At 53.8% G+C, this 16,384-nt stretch overlaps 1 protein-coding gene across 2 annotated transcripts in view; it reads right to left on the bottom strand.

Annotated features, from left to right (window-relative positions):
- The window catches only part of LOC147116754 (transcription initiation factor TFIID subunit 4), a 508,321-nt gene extending 499,278 nt beyond the window's left edge, over nt 1-9,043 (bottom strand). For both annotated transcript variants that reach the window (XM_085991896.1, XM_085991897.1), the window contains exon 1: nt 7,606-9,043. In XM_085991896.1, the coding sequence (XP_085848022.1) occupies nt 7,606-9,043 (1,438 nt within the window). The remainder of the gene's footprint in view (nt 1-7,605) is intronic.
- Nucleotides 9,044-16,384: the final 7,341 nt, after the last annotated feature.

Here is a 16,384-nt window from a genome sequence, read left to right as displayed (position 1 = left end):
GTGACGGGGAACGTTGACTGATTATTCCCAGGGGCATTGACGAGGAACGCTGACTGATTATTCCCAGAGACAGTGACGAGGAACGCTGACTGATTATTCCCAGAGACAGTGACGAGGAACGCTGACTGATTATTCCCAGGGTCAGTGATGGGGAACGCTGACTGATTATTCCCAGGGACAGTGACGAGGAACGCTGACTGATTATTCCCAGGGACAGTGACGAGGAATGCTGACTGATTATTCCCAGGGTCAGTGACGGGGAACGCTGACTGATTATTCCCAGGGTCAGTGACGGGGAACGCTACTGATTATTCCCAGGGACAGTGACGGGGAATGCTGACTGATTATTCCCAGGGTCAGTCACGAGGAACGCTGACTGATTATTCCCAGGGTCAGTGATGGGGAACGCTGACTGATTATTCCCAAGGTCAGTGACGGGGAACGCTGACTGATTATTCCCATGGACAGTGACGGGGAATGCTGACTGATTATTCCCATGGACAGTGACGGGGAACGCTGACTGATTATTCCCAGGGTCAGTGACGGGGAATGCTGACTGATTATTCCCAGGGACAGGGACGAGGAACGCTGACTGATTATTCCCAGGGAAAGTGACGGGGAACGCTGACTGATTATTCCCAGGGACAGTGAGGAGGAACGCTGACTGATTATTCCCAGGGAAAGTGACGAGGAACGCTGACTGATTATTCCCAGGGACAGTGAGGAGGAACGCTGACTGATTATTCCCAGGGAAAGTGACGGGGAACGCTGACTGATTATTCCCAGGGACAGTGAGGAGGAACGCTGACTGATTATTCCCAGGGACAGTGATGAGGAACGCTGACTGATTATTCCCAGGGACAGTGAGGAGGAACGCTGACTGATTATTCCCAGGGACAGTGATGGGGAACGCTGACTGATTATTCCCAAGGACAGTGACAAGGAACGCTGACTGATTATTCCCAGGGAGTGACAGGGAACGCTGACTGATTATTCCCAGGGACAGTGACGGGGAACGCTGACTGATTATTCCCAGGACAGTGACAGGGAACGCTGACTGATTATTCCCAGGGAAAGTGAGGGGGAACGCTGACTGATTATTCCCAGGGACAGTGACGAGGAACGCTATTGATTATTCCCAGGGACAGTGATGGGGAATGCTGACTGATTATTCCCAGGGACAGTGACTGGGAACGCTGACTGATTATTCCCAGGGAGTGAGGGGCACCGCTGACTGATTATTCCCAGGGACAGTGACGGGGAACGTTGACTGATTATTCCCAGGGGCATTGACGAGGAACGCTGACTGATTATTCCCAGAGACAGTGACGAGGAACGCTGACTGATTATTCCCAGAGACAGTGACGAGGAACGCTGACTGATTATTCCCAGAGACAGTGACGAGGAACGCTGACTGATTATTCCCAGGGTCAGTGATGGGGAACGCTGACTGATTATTCCCAGGGACAGTGACGAGGAACGCTGACTGATTATTCCCAGGGACAGTGACGAGGAATGCTGACTGATTATTCCCAGGGTCAGTGACGGGGAACGCTGACTGATTATTCCCAGGGTCAGTGACGGGGAACACTACTGATTATTCCCAGGGACAGTGACGGGGAATGCTGACTGATTATTCCCAGGGTCAGTCACGAGGAACGCTGACTGATTATTCCCAGGGTCAGTGATGGGGAACGCTGACTGATTATTCCCAAGGTCAGTGACGGGGAACGCTGACTGATTATTCCCATGGACAGTGACGGGGAATGCTGACTGATTATTCCCATGGACAGTGACGGGGAACGCTGACTGATTATTCCCAGGGTCAGTGACGGGGAATGCTGACTGATTATTCCCAGGGACAGTGACGGGGAACGCTGACTGATTATTCCCAGGGACAGTGACGGGGAACGCTGACTGATTATTCCCAGGGACATTGACAGGGAACGCTGACTGATTATTCCCAGGGTCAGTGACGGGGAATGCTGACTGATTATTCCCAGGGACAGTGACGGGGAACGCTGACTGATTATTCCCAGGGACAGTGACAGGGAACACTGACTGATTATTCCCAGGGACAGTGACAGGGAACGCTGACTGATTATTCCCAGGGACAGTGACAGGGAACGCTGACTGATTATTCCCAGGAACAATGATGGGGAACGCTGACTGATTATTCCCAGGGTCAGTCACGAGGAACGCTGACTGATTATTCCCAGGGTCAGTGATGGGGAACGCTGACTGATTATTCCCAGGGTCAGTGATGGGGAACGCTGACTGATTATTCCCAGGGTCAGTGACGGGGAATGCTGACTGATTATTCCCAGTGACAGTGACGGGGAACGCTGACTGATTATTCCCAGGGACAGTGACGGGGAACGCTGACTGATTATTCCCAGGGACAGTGACGGGGAACGCTGACTGATTATTCCCAGGGTCAGTGATGGGGAACGCTGACTGATTATTCCCAGGGTCAGTGACTGGGAACGCTGACTGATTATTCCCAGGGTCAGTGACCGGGAACGCTGACTGATTATTCCCAGGGTCAGTGACGGGGATCGCTGACTGATTATTCACAGGGACGGTGACGGGGAATGCTGACTGATTATTCCCAGGGACAGGGACGAGGAACGCTGACTGATTATTCCCAGGGTCAGTGACGGGGAACGCTGACTGATTATTCCCAGGGACAGGGACGAGGAACGCTGACTGATTATTCCCAGGGTCAGTGACGAGGAACGCTGACTGATTATTCCCAGGGACAGGGACGAGGAACGCTGACTGATTATTCCCAGGGACAGGGACGAGGAACGCTGACTGATTATTCCCAGGGTCAGTGACGAGGAACGCTGACTGATTATTCCCAGGGTCAGTGACGAGGAACGCTGACTGATTATTCCCAGGGACAGGGACGAGGAACGCTGACTGATTATTCCCAGGGACAGTGATGGGGAACGCTGACTGATTATTCCCAGGGACAGGGACGAGGAACGCTGACTGATTATTCCCAGGGAAAGTGACGGGGAACGCTGACTGATTATTCCCAGGGTCAGTGACCGGGAACGCTGACTGATTCTTCCCAGGGACAGTGACGAGGAACGCTACTGACTTTTCCCAGCGACAGCGACGAGGAACGCTGACCGATTATTCCCAGGGACAGTGACGGGGAACGCTGACCGATTATTCCCAGGGACAGTGACAGGGAACGCTGACTGATTATTCCCAGGGACAGTGACAGGGAACGCTGACTGATTATTCCCAGGGACAGTGACGAGGAACGCTGACTGATTATTCCCAAAGTCAGTGACAGGGAACGCTGACTGATTATTCCCAGGGACAGTGACTGGGAACGCTGACTGATTATTCCCAGGGACAGTGACGGGGAACGCTGACTCATTATTCCCAAAGTCAGTGACAGGGAACGCTGACTGATTATTCCCAGGGACAGTGACTGGGAACGCTGACTGATTATTCCATGGGACAATGGCGGGGAACGCTGGCTGATTATTCCCAAGGATAGTGACAAGGAACGCTGACTGACTATTCCCAGGGACAGTGATGGGGAACGCTGACTGATTATTCCCAGGGACAGTGACGAGGAACGCTGACTGATTATTCCCAGGGACAGTGACGGGGAACGCTGACTGATTATTCCCAGGGACAGTGACGGGAACGCTGACTGATTATTCCCAGGGACAGTGACGGGGAACGCTGACTGATTATTCCCAGGGACAGTGACGGGGAACGCTGACTGATTATTCCCAGGGACAGGGACGAGGAACGCTGACTGATTATTCCCAGGGACAGTGACCGGGAACGCTGACTGATTATTCCCAGGGACAGTGACAGGGAACGCTGACTGATTATTCCCAGGGACAGTGACCGGGAACGCTGACTGATTATTCCCAGGGACAGTGACCGGGAACGCTGACTGATTATTCCCAGGGTCAGTGACTGGGAACGCTGACTGATTATTCCCAGGGTCAGTGATGGGGAACGCTGACTGATTATTCCCAGGGACAGTGACTGGGAACGCTGGCTGATTATTCCCAGGGTCAGTGATGGGGAACGCTACTGATTATTCCCAGGGACAGTGACGGGGAACGCTGACTGATTATTCCCAGGGACAGTGACGGGGAACGCTGACTGATTATTCCCAGGGACAGTGACGGGGAACGCTGACGGATTATTCCCAGGGTCAGTGACTGGGAACGCTGACTGATTATTCCCAGGGTCAGTGACGGGGAACGCTGACTGATTATTCCCAGGGACAGTGACGGGGAACGCTGACGGATTATTCCCAGGGTCAGTGACTGGGAACGCTGACTGATTATTCCCAGGGTCAGTGACGGGGAACGCTGGCTGATTATTCCCAGGGTCAGTGACGGGGAACGCTGACTGATTATTCCCAGGGACAGTGACGGGGAACGCTGACTGATTATTCCCAGGGTCAGTGACGGGGAACGCTGACGGATTATTCCCAGGGACAGGGACGAGGAACGCTGACTGATTCTTCCCAGGGACAGTGACGAGGAACGCTACTGACTTTTCCCAGCGACAGCGACGAGGAACGCTGACCGATTATTCCCAGGGACAGTGACGGGGAACGCTGACTGATTATTCCCAGGGTCAGTGACGGGGAACGCTGACTGATTATTCCCAGGGACAGTGACAGGGAACGCTGACTGATTATTCCCAGGGACAGTGACGAGGAACGCTGACTGATTATTCCCAGGTACAGCGACAGGGAACGCTGACTGATTATTCCCAGGGTCAGTGACGGGGAATGCTGACTGATTATTCCCAGGGACAGTGATGGGGAACGCTGACTGATTATTCCCAGGGACAGTGACGAGGAACGCTGACTGATTATTCCCAGGTACAGCGACAGGGAACGCTGACTGATTATTCCCAGGGTCAGTGACGAGGAACGCTGACTGATTATTCCCAGGGACAGTGACAGGGAACGCTGACTGATTATTCCCAGGGTCAGTGACGAGGAACGCTGACTGATTATTCCCAGGGGCAGTGACGAGGAACGCTGACTGATTATTCCCAGGGACAGTGACGGGGAACGCTGACTGATTATTCCCAGGGTCAGTGACGAGGAACGCTGACTGATTATTCCCAGGTACAGTGACGGGGAACGCTGACTGATTATTCCCCATCCCCAGAACAGGGGCCCAACTGCAAGGAATCCGAAGAACATTACAGTGCAGGAGGCCATTCAGCCTATCGTTTCTGTGCCAGCTCTGTGCTAGAGCAATCCTAAACCAATCCCTCTGCCACACGCTCGCCCATCTCCTCCCTGCCTGTTTCTCTTCTTTAAATATTTACCTGATTTTTTTTCCCTTAAAAAATGCAACTGTCTCTGCTTAACTACTCCACGAGAAGTATTTCCTGCTCCGACAACCCTCTGTGTCGATGACTTTCTCTTAACCTCTCTCCTTCAGGTGACAATTTGTTATTAATGACCCCTCCTCACTGACACCCCAACCAAAAGGAACTAGTCTTTCCCAATTCACTCTTCAGAATGTGACAAATCTCCTTCGCCTTCTCGATTCCAGTGGAAATCGTCCCATAACTAGAGATTTCCATTTCAGCTCTTCACCATTTATAACAAAATAGTAAATACATTCAGCATATACACAAGAACAATTTCTCTGTAAACAGGAAGCCACATAAACCTGCTCCCCACTGCTGCCTCAGCTCAGACCAGGAATGGAAAGGAGCTTTCCTCACCTGTGTGACTGGATGGTGCATTTACCGACTGAGTCACTGAACCATTCATTGGCATGACCATTGCGTGCTCACTGACTGACGACCAACAGCTGATTGCCAGCTACTAACAGTGTACAAGGGCGTGCCAACTTGAAGCCATGGCTCAGTGGGCAGCACTCTCACCTCTGAGTCAGAAGGTTGTGGGTTCAAGTCCCACTCGAGACTTGAACACAAAAATCTGGGCTGACACTGGAATCGAGAAGGCTAAAGAGATTTGTCACACTCTGAGTGAATTGGGACAGACTAGTTCCTTTTGGTTGGGGTGTCAGTGAGGAGGGGTCATTAATAACAAATTGTCACCCTAAGGTGAGAGGTTAAGAGACTGAACACCGGTGGGCGGGAGTGGAGGGGTGCGTCCTGACGGGAGACTGAACACCGGGGCGGGGGGGCAACCGAACGGGAGGCTGAACACCGGTGGGCGGGAGTGGAGGGGTGCGTCCTAACGGGAGACTGAACACCGGGGCGGGGGGGCGTCCTGACGGGACACTGAACACCGGTGGGTGGGGGTGGAGGGGTGCGTCCTAACGGGAGACTGAACACCAGTGGGTGGGGGTGGAGAGGGGGGGTGCGTCCGAACAGGAGACCAAAGACGTGCGTCGCAACAAGAGACAAGAGCAATGGAGTGCATAGTGTGCCTGAACAACCCATACAGGAAATCTTTCTGCACAGAGGGAAATGCACGGAGGGAATCTCTGAAAGACAGTTCAAGTTGTGAGGTGCAGGTTCCCAATGGAGGATTCGGGACATCGCGCTGGTGAGAAAATCCGCCCGAACGGGGGTAAGATCAGGCAGGATTGCTCCGCACTCTTGAGCCTCCTTGATGCACCTGGTGGAGTCAGGGCCAAGCACAACCTTCAACGCATGGATGGCTTTGGTCACAAGCCGGACGTAGAGCCAGGGCATCCGATGTGAAAACACTGCCGGAAACAGCCAGCTCGCTCACCCATCATCCAGTACGTCCCCAACTCTGCTCCGCCAGCCAACCACGCGGAGGTGTTGATTGTGGAGCAGTGCGTCCGCCAGGCCAGCCACTGCCTCTGACGGAGGAGAGCTCCTGCTGGAGGCAACCAGGTTCCAGACCCTGATACGATCTCGATAAAAAGACATGCAGCCCTGCAAGGTTCTCTCCTTTGTGGGGCGGGAGTCGCAATTGTATTTGTCCTCGTGTCTAATTCCACTATCGGCCAGGATGAAATTGTGATCTCACAACTTGCGGACACTACACGTTGTAAAATTGCTCTCTCAGAGCTCAACCTTACTACCTTAACATTTTGCATAAACTTTGCATGCACACAGATCATACAATAACACACTGTTGTGCAATAGAAACTGCTCACTAGCCACAGTTGTGGCTATGGCAACACCACTTAGCCACATGCACGAAGTTTAGGAGAAAACTTCTTAGGTACACTCACAATACAGGCAAATGTACTTCAACAAACATCACAACCATTCAGTAACCAAGTAAAACGCTCAAAAAAACTCATTTTGTCTTACCAAATGTACAAAAAAGGCTAAAGTACACAGCATAGGTTTTTACTAAGTTAAAGGTGCTAGATAAATGCAAGTTATTGATGTGTGAATATGAGTATTGAGGTCACGTGCCCAATGGTGTATATTGCTCTGTTTATATTACTTAACCAGAAATGCTATAGGCCACAGCTGGATTCCTAATTAGCCACATGTGGCTAGTGGCTAACATACTGGATCAAAATAACGACTTAATTTACTCAGACGTTCTGTGACATCCTCACTCACGGGCTACTCCAGGTTAAGGCTCATTGATGCAAAAAGGACCTGTCCTGTGGTTTCAGCAGCACTCACCTGGTGGGATCGTGAACCCAGAGGCGAGCTGCATTGTCGGCTGTTGCTGTGGGCGGATGATAAGCTGCGGGGCGACAATACGCTGAGGTGCCCCTATCCCAGGTCGAGGAGGCTGCGACTGAGTGGCTGATGCATGGATGATGCCAGGGGCAGACGTGACGACTTTCGTGATTCCGACATGGGGCTGTGTGATCATGTTGACTGCAGGCTTGGCCACAGCATTGATGGTGACCGGGGTGCTGACTGCAGGGAGAGAGTTTGTAACTGTACATTGCGGCTGATTGCTTGAAGGGTTGGTCACAGAGACAGAAGAAGCAGGGCTGTTTAATAGGCTGAGTGTAACAGGCTGAGATTGAGAGTGCAGAACAAGCTTTGTCTGTGACGTGGAGTCTGTGTTGGTGGCTGCGGGGCTGGAGATTGGACTACTGACAGCAGCCACCTGATGGTTCACCAGTTGTGTCACTGTCGCACCCTGACGGGCACCTGTCCTTGCCCCGACTTGCAGCAGTCCGGGGGCGTTCACGCTACTGAGGGGGGCAATCCCGTTCTGTGACGGTGCAGCGCCCAAAACGTTGCTGGCATTCACGGTGTGCATTGGCGGTCTTTGGAGGGCAACGGTGGGGGTGTTGGCACTGCCCATCAGGACGCCGGCTTGAGACACAGAGACGAACGTAGGGTGCAGGGCGCCGGCTTGCGTGGAGTTGCAGGGCGAGCTGGTGCTGGCGGCGGTGGGCACGGGCAGGGCGCTGGCGGCCCCAGGGGCAGGCAGGTGGTTGCAGGTGCCAGGCGGGGTCCCAGCCGGCCCGGGGGAGCTGCAGTTCGCTGCCACCCCATTGACAGCCTGAGATGGGGGCCGGGGGGCCTTGACGGCAGCGGCGGGGGGCAGGTGGTTGGACACCGGGGGCTCGCTGGCGGTCACCAGGCACAGGGCAGGGGCTGTGCCCCCGGGGTGGGCGCTGCTGCCCGCAGGGCTGCTAATGCCGGGGGCGGGTGAAGCGGGCGCCGCTGGAGGAGGAGGAGGAGGCGGCGGCCGGTAGGGCTGAGGGAGGCGGCCGGTGCCCGGGGTCGCTGCACCTGAAGCCCGGGCTCCGGCCGCGGAGGTGTCCGAGGAGGGGAAGCTGCTGGCGGCGGCTGGCTGGCTGAGGCCGGGCCCGGCGGCGGCGGCTGGCTCCTGACCGAAGCCCGGGGCCGGAGTGGGGGCCGCCGCCGCCGCCGCCGCTTTCTCCCCGGGCCGCGATGGCGCCATCCCGCCGAGACGCTGCTGTCCGTCGGCCGGGACGCCGCCCGCCGCCGGGCCCAGCCTCCCATCGCCCGGCGGGGCCGCCCCGGCGCCAGGCCCGGCCAGCTGCGACTCGAGCGAGCCCACCAGGTCGCTGACCGCCTTCTCGTCCACCTCTGACAGGAGCAGCTCCTCCAGCGGGTCCGCGCCCGCCGCCATCTTCCCAACAATGGCCCGTCGCGCATGCGCGGCCCCGGCCCCGCCCCCGCCGCCCGGCATGGCGGGAGTCCGCGTGACGTCAGAGCCCGGAGCCTGGGATTCCCGGGAACACATCGCAACACAGAGAGAGAATACACAGAGCGCACAGAGAATACACAGCACAGAGAGAATACACAGAGCACAGAGAGAGAATACACAGAGCACAGAGAGAGAATACACAGAGCACACAGCACAGAGAGAATACACAGAGCACACAGCGCAGAGAGAATACACACAGCACACAACACAGAGCACAGAGAGAATACACAGAGCACACAGAGAATACACAGAGCACACAGCACAGAGAGAATACACACAGCACACAACACAGAGCACAGAGAGAATACACAGAGCACACAGAGAATACACAGAGCACACAGCACAGAGAGAATACACACAGCACACAACACAGAGCACAGAGAGAATACACAGAGCACAGAGAGAGAATACACAGAGCACACAGCGCAGAGAGAATACACACAGCACACAACACAGAGCACAGAGAGAATACACAGAGCACAGAGAGAATACACAGAGCACAGAGCACAGAGAGAATACACAGAGCACACAGCACAGAGCACAGAGAGAATACACAGAGCACACAGCACAGAGCACAGAGAGAATACACAGAGCACACAGCACAGAGCACAGAGAGAATACACAGAGCACACAGAGAATACACAGAGCACACAGCACAGAGAGAATACACACAGCACACAACACAGAGCACAGAGAGAATACACAGAGAGAATACACAGAGCACACACAACACAGAGCACACAGAGAGAATACACAGAGCACACAGAGCAGAGAGAGAATACAGAGCACACAACACAGAGCACAGAGAGAATACACAGAGCACACAGCAGAGCACAGAGAGAATACACAGAGCACACAACACACAGAGAATACACAGAGCACAGAGAGAATACACAGAGCACAGAGAGAATACACAGCGCACACAGCACAGAGCACAGAGAGAATACACAGAGCACACAGCACAGAGCACAGAGAGAATACACAGCGCACACAGCACAGAGAGAATACACAGAGCACACAGCACAGAGAGAATACACAGAGCACACAACACAGAGCACAGAGCGAATACACAGAGCACACAGCACAGAGCACAGAGAGAATACACAGAGCACACAACACAGAGCACAGAGAGAATACACAGAGCACACAGCACACAGAGAATATACAGAGCACAGAGAGAATACACAGAGCACAGAGAGAATACACAGAGCATACACAGAGCACACACAACACAGAGCACAGAGAGAATACACAGAGCACACAGCACAGAGAGAATACACAGAGCACACAGCACAGAGAGAATACACAGAGCACAGAGCACAGAGAGAATACACAGAGCACACAGCACAGAGCACAGAGAGAATACACAGAGCACACAGCACAGAGAGAATACACAGAGCACAGAGCACAGAGAGAATACACAGAGCACACAGCACAGAGCACAGAGAGAATACACAGAGCACACAGCACAGAGCACAGAGAGAATACACAGAGCACAGAGCACAGAGAGAATACACACAGCACACAACACAGAGCACAGAGAGAATACACAGAGCACACAGAGGGAATACACAGAGAGAATACACAGAGCACACACAACACAGAGCACACAGAGAGAATACACAGAGCACAGAGAGAATACACAGCACAGAGCACAGAGAGAATACACAGAGCACACAGCACAGAGCACAGAGAGAATACACAGAGCACACAGCACAGAGCACAGAGAGAATACACAGAGCACACAGCACAGAGCACAGAGAGAATACACAGAGCACACAGCACAGAGCACAGAGAGAATACACAGAGCACAGAGAGAATACACAGAGCACACAGCACAGAGCACAGAGAGAATACACACAGCACACAACACAGAGCACAGAGAGAATACACAGAGCACACAGAGAGAATACACAGAGAGAATACACAGAGAGAATACACAGAGCACACAGTGTGATGAAATATTCCATTCATCACTGCCTGTGACTGTGGTTGGTTTCAGGTTCCCCCTTACCATTGTATTGCCTGTGGCTGTGGTTGGTTTCAGGTTTCTCCTCACCATTGTATTGTGTATTGGAATGTATGGAATGTGTTGTGTGTAGGGCTCCACCCATACCTGGCCTCTATGTAAGCCAGCTCAGTCTGGCCTCACAGCCAGTACTGCAGACCTCCAGGGAAGATACCTCTCTCCACTGCATGTTATCTTCTAAGTTAATAAAAAGCCTTGTTTTGTTTCGCTAACATCGAGTCTCGGGATTATTGAGGCACATCAATTTTATTAACTTATTTTTCAACACAATGGATCAACTCCTGAAACCCGAACGTTTGGATTTGGATCAGCATGCTCCGGAAGCATCAGCACGCTTCGGACACTGGTTTATGTGTATGGAATTCTTCCTGGACAATTCCGCAGCCGTCAAAGACGCTACGGACGCTGCGAGTATGAAACTCGGAATTCTGCGGAATTGGGTAAGCCATCGGGTTTACCCCCTCATCCAAGATGCCGACACGTACCTGGCCGCCTGCGACATCTTAAAGGCGCATTACCAGCAGCCTACGAATGAGGTGTATGCTAGGCATCTGCTCGCCACTCGTGCACAGCGACCTGGGGAATCGGTGGAGGAGTTCCTAGGCACCCTGAAAATGCTTGGCAAAGACTGCAAGTGCCGAGATGTAAAAGCCGCAGTGTACACCGACAAGCTTGTTCGCGATGCCTTTATCACAGGCCTCAGCTCCACTTACATCCGGCAAAGACTGCTGGAAAAAAACGGGATTGGACCTGAAACAGGCTGCGGACACCGCGCGATCCCTGGATGTGGCCCAGAGAAACTCGGACGCCTACTCTTCAGCCCGCGCCGTCCACGCCACCACGTGTGCACCAAGGGCGCCGCCATCTTGGAAGGCATCTTCCCCGCCCGGCAGCCCGACACCGTCGGGGCCCCGCTCTCCCCTCAGAAGCCCTACGACAGCCGCGACGCATCGGGGACCCAACTGCTACTTCTGCGGGCAGCCAAAGCACACCAGAAACCTGTGCCCGGCGAAAGGCACCACCTGCTTTAAGTGCAGTAAGAAGGGGCACTTTGGGAAGGTGTGCAGAGGGAACCCCGCTGGAAAATCAAAACCCGCCACCGCCGCGTGTGCGCCGTGGGAGCGGCCATCTTGGACGCCATCTTGCCCGACCTCGTGGGGTCCGCCATCTTGTGAGCAGACAGCGCGGACGCCATCTTGTCTTGATCAGGGCCCTACAGTGGCATCGGTCACAGTGGACCAGACCAGGCCCCACCCGCTATCCAAATCAATGGTGGACATCGAGGTAAACGGGTGCGGGGTTAAATGTTTAATTGACAGTGGAAGCACGGAGAGTTTTATCCACCCGGAACTGGCACGACAACTCTCCCTAAAGGTGGTCCCTACTTGGGGTACCATCTCTATGGCTGATAAAACCCAGACATCGACCATTCTGGGTTACTGCACGGTACAATTGTCCGTTAACGGGACTGTATACGATAATTTTAAAGTATTAATCATGAAGAATCTATGCGCGAGCGTGATCTTGGGCCTGGATTTCCAGTGCAACCACCAAAGCATCACGCTCAAGTACGGTGGGTCCCAGCCGCCCCTCACAGTGTGCGGCCTGGCTACCCTGAAGGTAAAGCCGCCTTCGCTATTCGCGAACCTTACCCCTAACTGCCGGCCAATAGCGACCAAAAGCAGGAGGTACAGCTGGGAGGACAGGCGGTTTATCGCAACCGAGGTAGACAGGCTCCTGAAAGAGCGCATTATTGAATGCAGCAATAGCCCGTGGCGCGCCCAAGTGGTGGTGGTAAGGGGTAGCGAGAAGAAACGGACGGTGATCGACTATAGCCAAACAATCAACAGGTACACCCAACTAGACGCCTACCCGCTACCCCGCATATCAGAAATGGTGAACCAAATCGCCCAATACCGGGTGTTCTCCACCATCGACCTCAAGTCAGCGTACCACCAGCTCCCTATCAGACCAGAGGACCGCCCGTACACCGCCTTCGAGGCGAACGGACGCCTCTACCAATTCCTCAGAGTCCCCTTTGAGGTGACGAATGGGGTCTCGGTCTTCCAGAGGGAGATGGATCGCATGGTCGATGACCACCACTTGCAGGCAACCTTCCCCTACCTCGACAACGTCACCATCTGCGGTCACAACCAGCAGGATCACGACTCGAACCTCGAGAGGTTCCTGAAAACCGCACAAAAACTCAACCTCACCTACAACGAGGACAAGTGCATTTTCAACACCACGCGCCTCTGCATACTAGGCAGCGTGGTGGAGAATGGGGAAATCGGACCAGACCCCGACCGATTGCGCCCCCTACGGGAGCTGCCCCTGCCCAACACTCCCAAAGCCCTGAAAAGGTGCCTGGGGTTATTTTCTTATTATTCCCAATGGGTCCCCAACTACTCCGACAAAGCCCGCCCCCTCTTGAAAGCATCCTCTTTTCCGCTCTCTGCTGAGGCCCACGCCGCCTTCAAAAGCATTAAGCAGAATATTGAGTGGGCCACGCTACAGGCAGTGGACGAGAACACTCCATTTCAAGTGGAAAGTGATGCATCTGACTTTGCCTTGGCGGCCACCCTCAACCAGGCGGGGCGGCCCGTAGCTTTCTTCTCGAGGACCCTCCAAGGGCCCGAGATCAGACACTCCTCCGTGGAAAAGGAGGCCCAAGCCATCGTGGAGGCAGTGCGCCACTGGCGCCACTACCTAGCCGGCAAACGCTTCACCCTACTTACCGACCAGCGGTCGGTAGCGTTTATGTTCAATAATAAACAGAGGGGGAAGATCAAAAATGATAAGATTCTTAGGTGGCGGATCGAGCTCTCCACCTTCGAGTATGACATCATTTACCGGCCAGGGGCCCTTAACGAATCCCCAGATGCCCTCTCACGAGGGATGTGTGCCAGCGCCACCGGGGATCGGCTACAGACCCTCCACAACGACCTCTGCCACCCAGGGGTCACGCGGCTGTTCCACTTCATAAAGTCCCGCAACTTACCCTACTCGATTGAGGAAGTTCGGTCTCTGACCAGGAACTGCCGCACTTGCGCTGAGTGCAAGCCTCGGTTCTACCACCCTGATAGAGCCCACTTAATCAAAGCTACACGGCCCTTTGAGCGGCTCAGCTTAGATTTCAAGGGCCCCCTCCCGTCCGTCGACCGCAATGTTTACTTCCTGAACATTGTGGACGAATACTCCCGGTTCCCATTCGCCTTCCCCTGCCCAGACATGACCAGCGCCACGGTCATTAAATGCCTCAACAGCCTGTTCTGCCTGTTCGGTATGCCGAGCTACATCCACACGGATAGGGGGGCGTCCTTCATGAGTGAAGAGCTACGCCAGTACATGCTGTCCAGGGGTATCGCCACGAGCCGTACCACCAGCTACAACCCCCGGGGTAACGGTCAAGTGGAGCGAGAGAACGGGACAGTATGGAAAGCAGTCACTCTAGCTCTAAGGACCAAGGGCCTCCCTATCTCCCGCTGGCAGGAAGTCCTCTCAGATGTGCTCCATTCGATACGGTCGCTATTGTGTACTGCCACTAATGCCACGCCTCATGAACAAATGTTTAGCTTCACCCGGAAATCCACCTCAGGCGTATCCATGCAGTCATGGCTCTCCACCCCGGATCCGGTATTCGTGCGAAGGCATGTGAGGGGCCATAAGACGGACCCTCTCGTGGAGCCAGTGCACCTACTCCACGCCAACCCCCAATACGCGTATGTCCGGCACGCCGACGGAAGGGAGGACACCGTGTCAATAAAAGACGTCGCCCCAGCCGGTAACGACAACAACCACGGCAATAGCAGCAACAACGACCACAGCAACTCTTACCCACCCACTACTCTTTCATCACCCCCGGAAGAACATCGACCAATGGCACCCCCACCAACTACCCCTTCAACAACCCTGGCGGCACCCCCGGCAGAGACCCAGGAGGCCTCCGGGGACACCCAGCCGACACCCGCGACACCACAACAGCCACGTCGGTCGCAGAGGACTACCAAACCCCCGAACAGACTAAATCTATAGAAGGGGTGAATGTGATGAAATATTCCATTCATCACTGCCTGTGACTGTGGTTGGTTTCAGGTTCCCCCTTACCATTGTATTGCCTGTGGCTGTGGTTGGTTTCAGGTTTCTCCTCACCATTGTATTGTGTATTGGAATGTAAGGAATGTGTTGTGTGTAGGGCTCCGCCCATACCTGGCCTCTATGTAAGCCAGCTCAGTCTGGCCTCACAGCCAGTACTGCAGACCTCCAGGGAAGATACCTCTCTCCACTGCGTGTTATCTTCTAAGTTAATAAAAGCCTTGTTTTGTTTCGCTAACATCGAGTCTCGGGATTATTGAGGCACATCACACAGCACAGAGCACAGAGAGAATACACAGAGCACACAGCACAGAGCACAGAGAGAATACACACAGCACACAACACAGAGCACAGAGAGAATACACAGAGCACACAGAGAGAATACACAGAGAGAATACACAGAGCACACACAACACAGAGCACACAGAGAGAATACACAGAGCACACAGAGCACAGAGAGAATACACAGAGCATACACAGAGCACACACAACACAGAGCACAGAGAGAATACACAGAGCACACAACACAGAGCACAGAGAGAATACACACAGCACACAGCACAGAGCACAGAGAGAATACACAGAGCATACACAGAGCACACACAACACAGAGCACAGAGAGAATACACAGAGCACACAGCACAGAGCACAGAGAGAATACACAGAGCACACAGCACAGAGCACAGAGAGAATACACAGAGCACACAGCACAGAGCACAGAGAGAATACACAGAGCACACAGCACAGAGCACAGAGAGAATACACAGAGCACAGAGCACAGAGGGAATACACACAGCACACAACACAGAGCACAGAGAGAATACACAGAGCACACAGAGGGAATACACAGAGAGAATACACAGAGCACACACAACACAGAGCACACAGAGAGAATACACAGAGCACACAACACACAGAGAGAATACACAGAGCACACAACACAGAGCACAGAGAGCATACACAGAGCACACAGAGCATACACAGAGCACACACAACACAGAGCACAGAGAGAATACACATAGCACACAACACAGAGCACAGAGAGAATACACAGAGCACACAACACACAGAGAGAATACACAGAGCACACAACACAGAGCACACAGAGAATACACAGCACACAGAGCACAGAGCACAGA

Source organism: Somniosus microcephalus, chromosome 6 (assembly GCF_052327205.1).
Source record: "Somniosus microcephalus isolate GS21.2 chromosome 6, FLI_Smic_1.0, whole genome shotgun sequence".
Taxonomy (NCBI): domain Eukaryota; kingdom Metazoa; phylum Chordata; class Chondrichthyes; order Squaliformes; family Somniosidae; genus Somniosus; species Somniosus microcephalus.
Note: the sequence above shows the minus strand (reverse complement) of the source record. Positions and strands in the feature narration are given on the sequence as shown.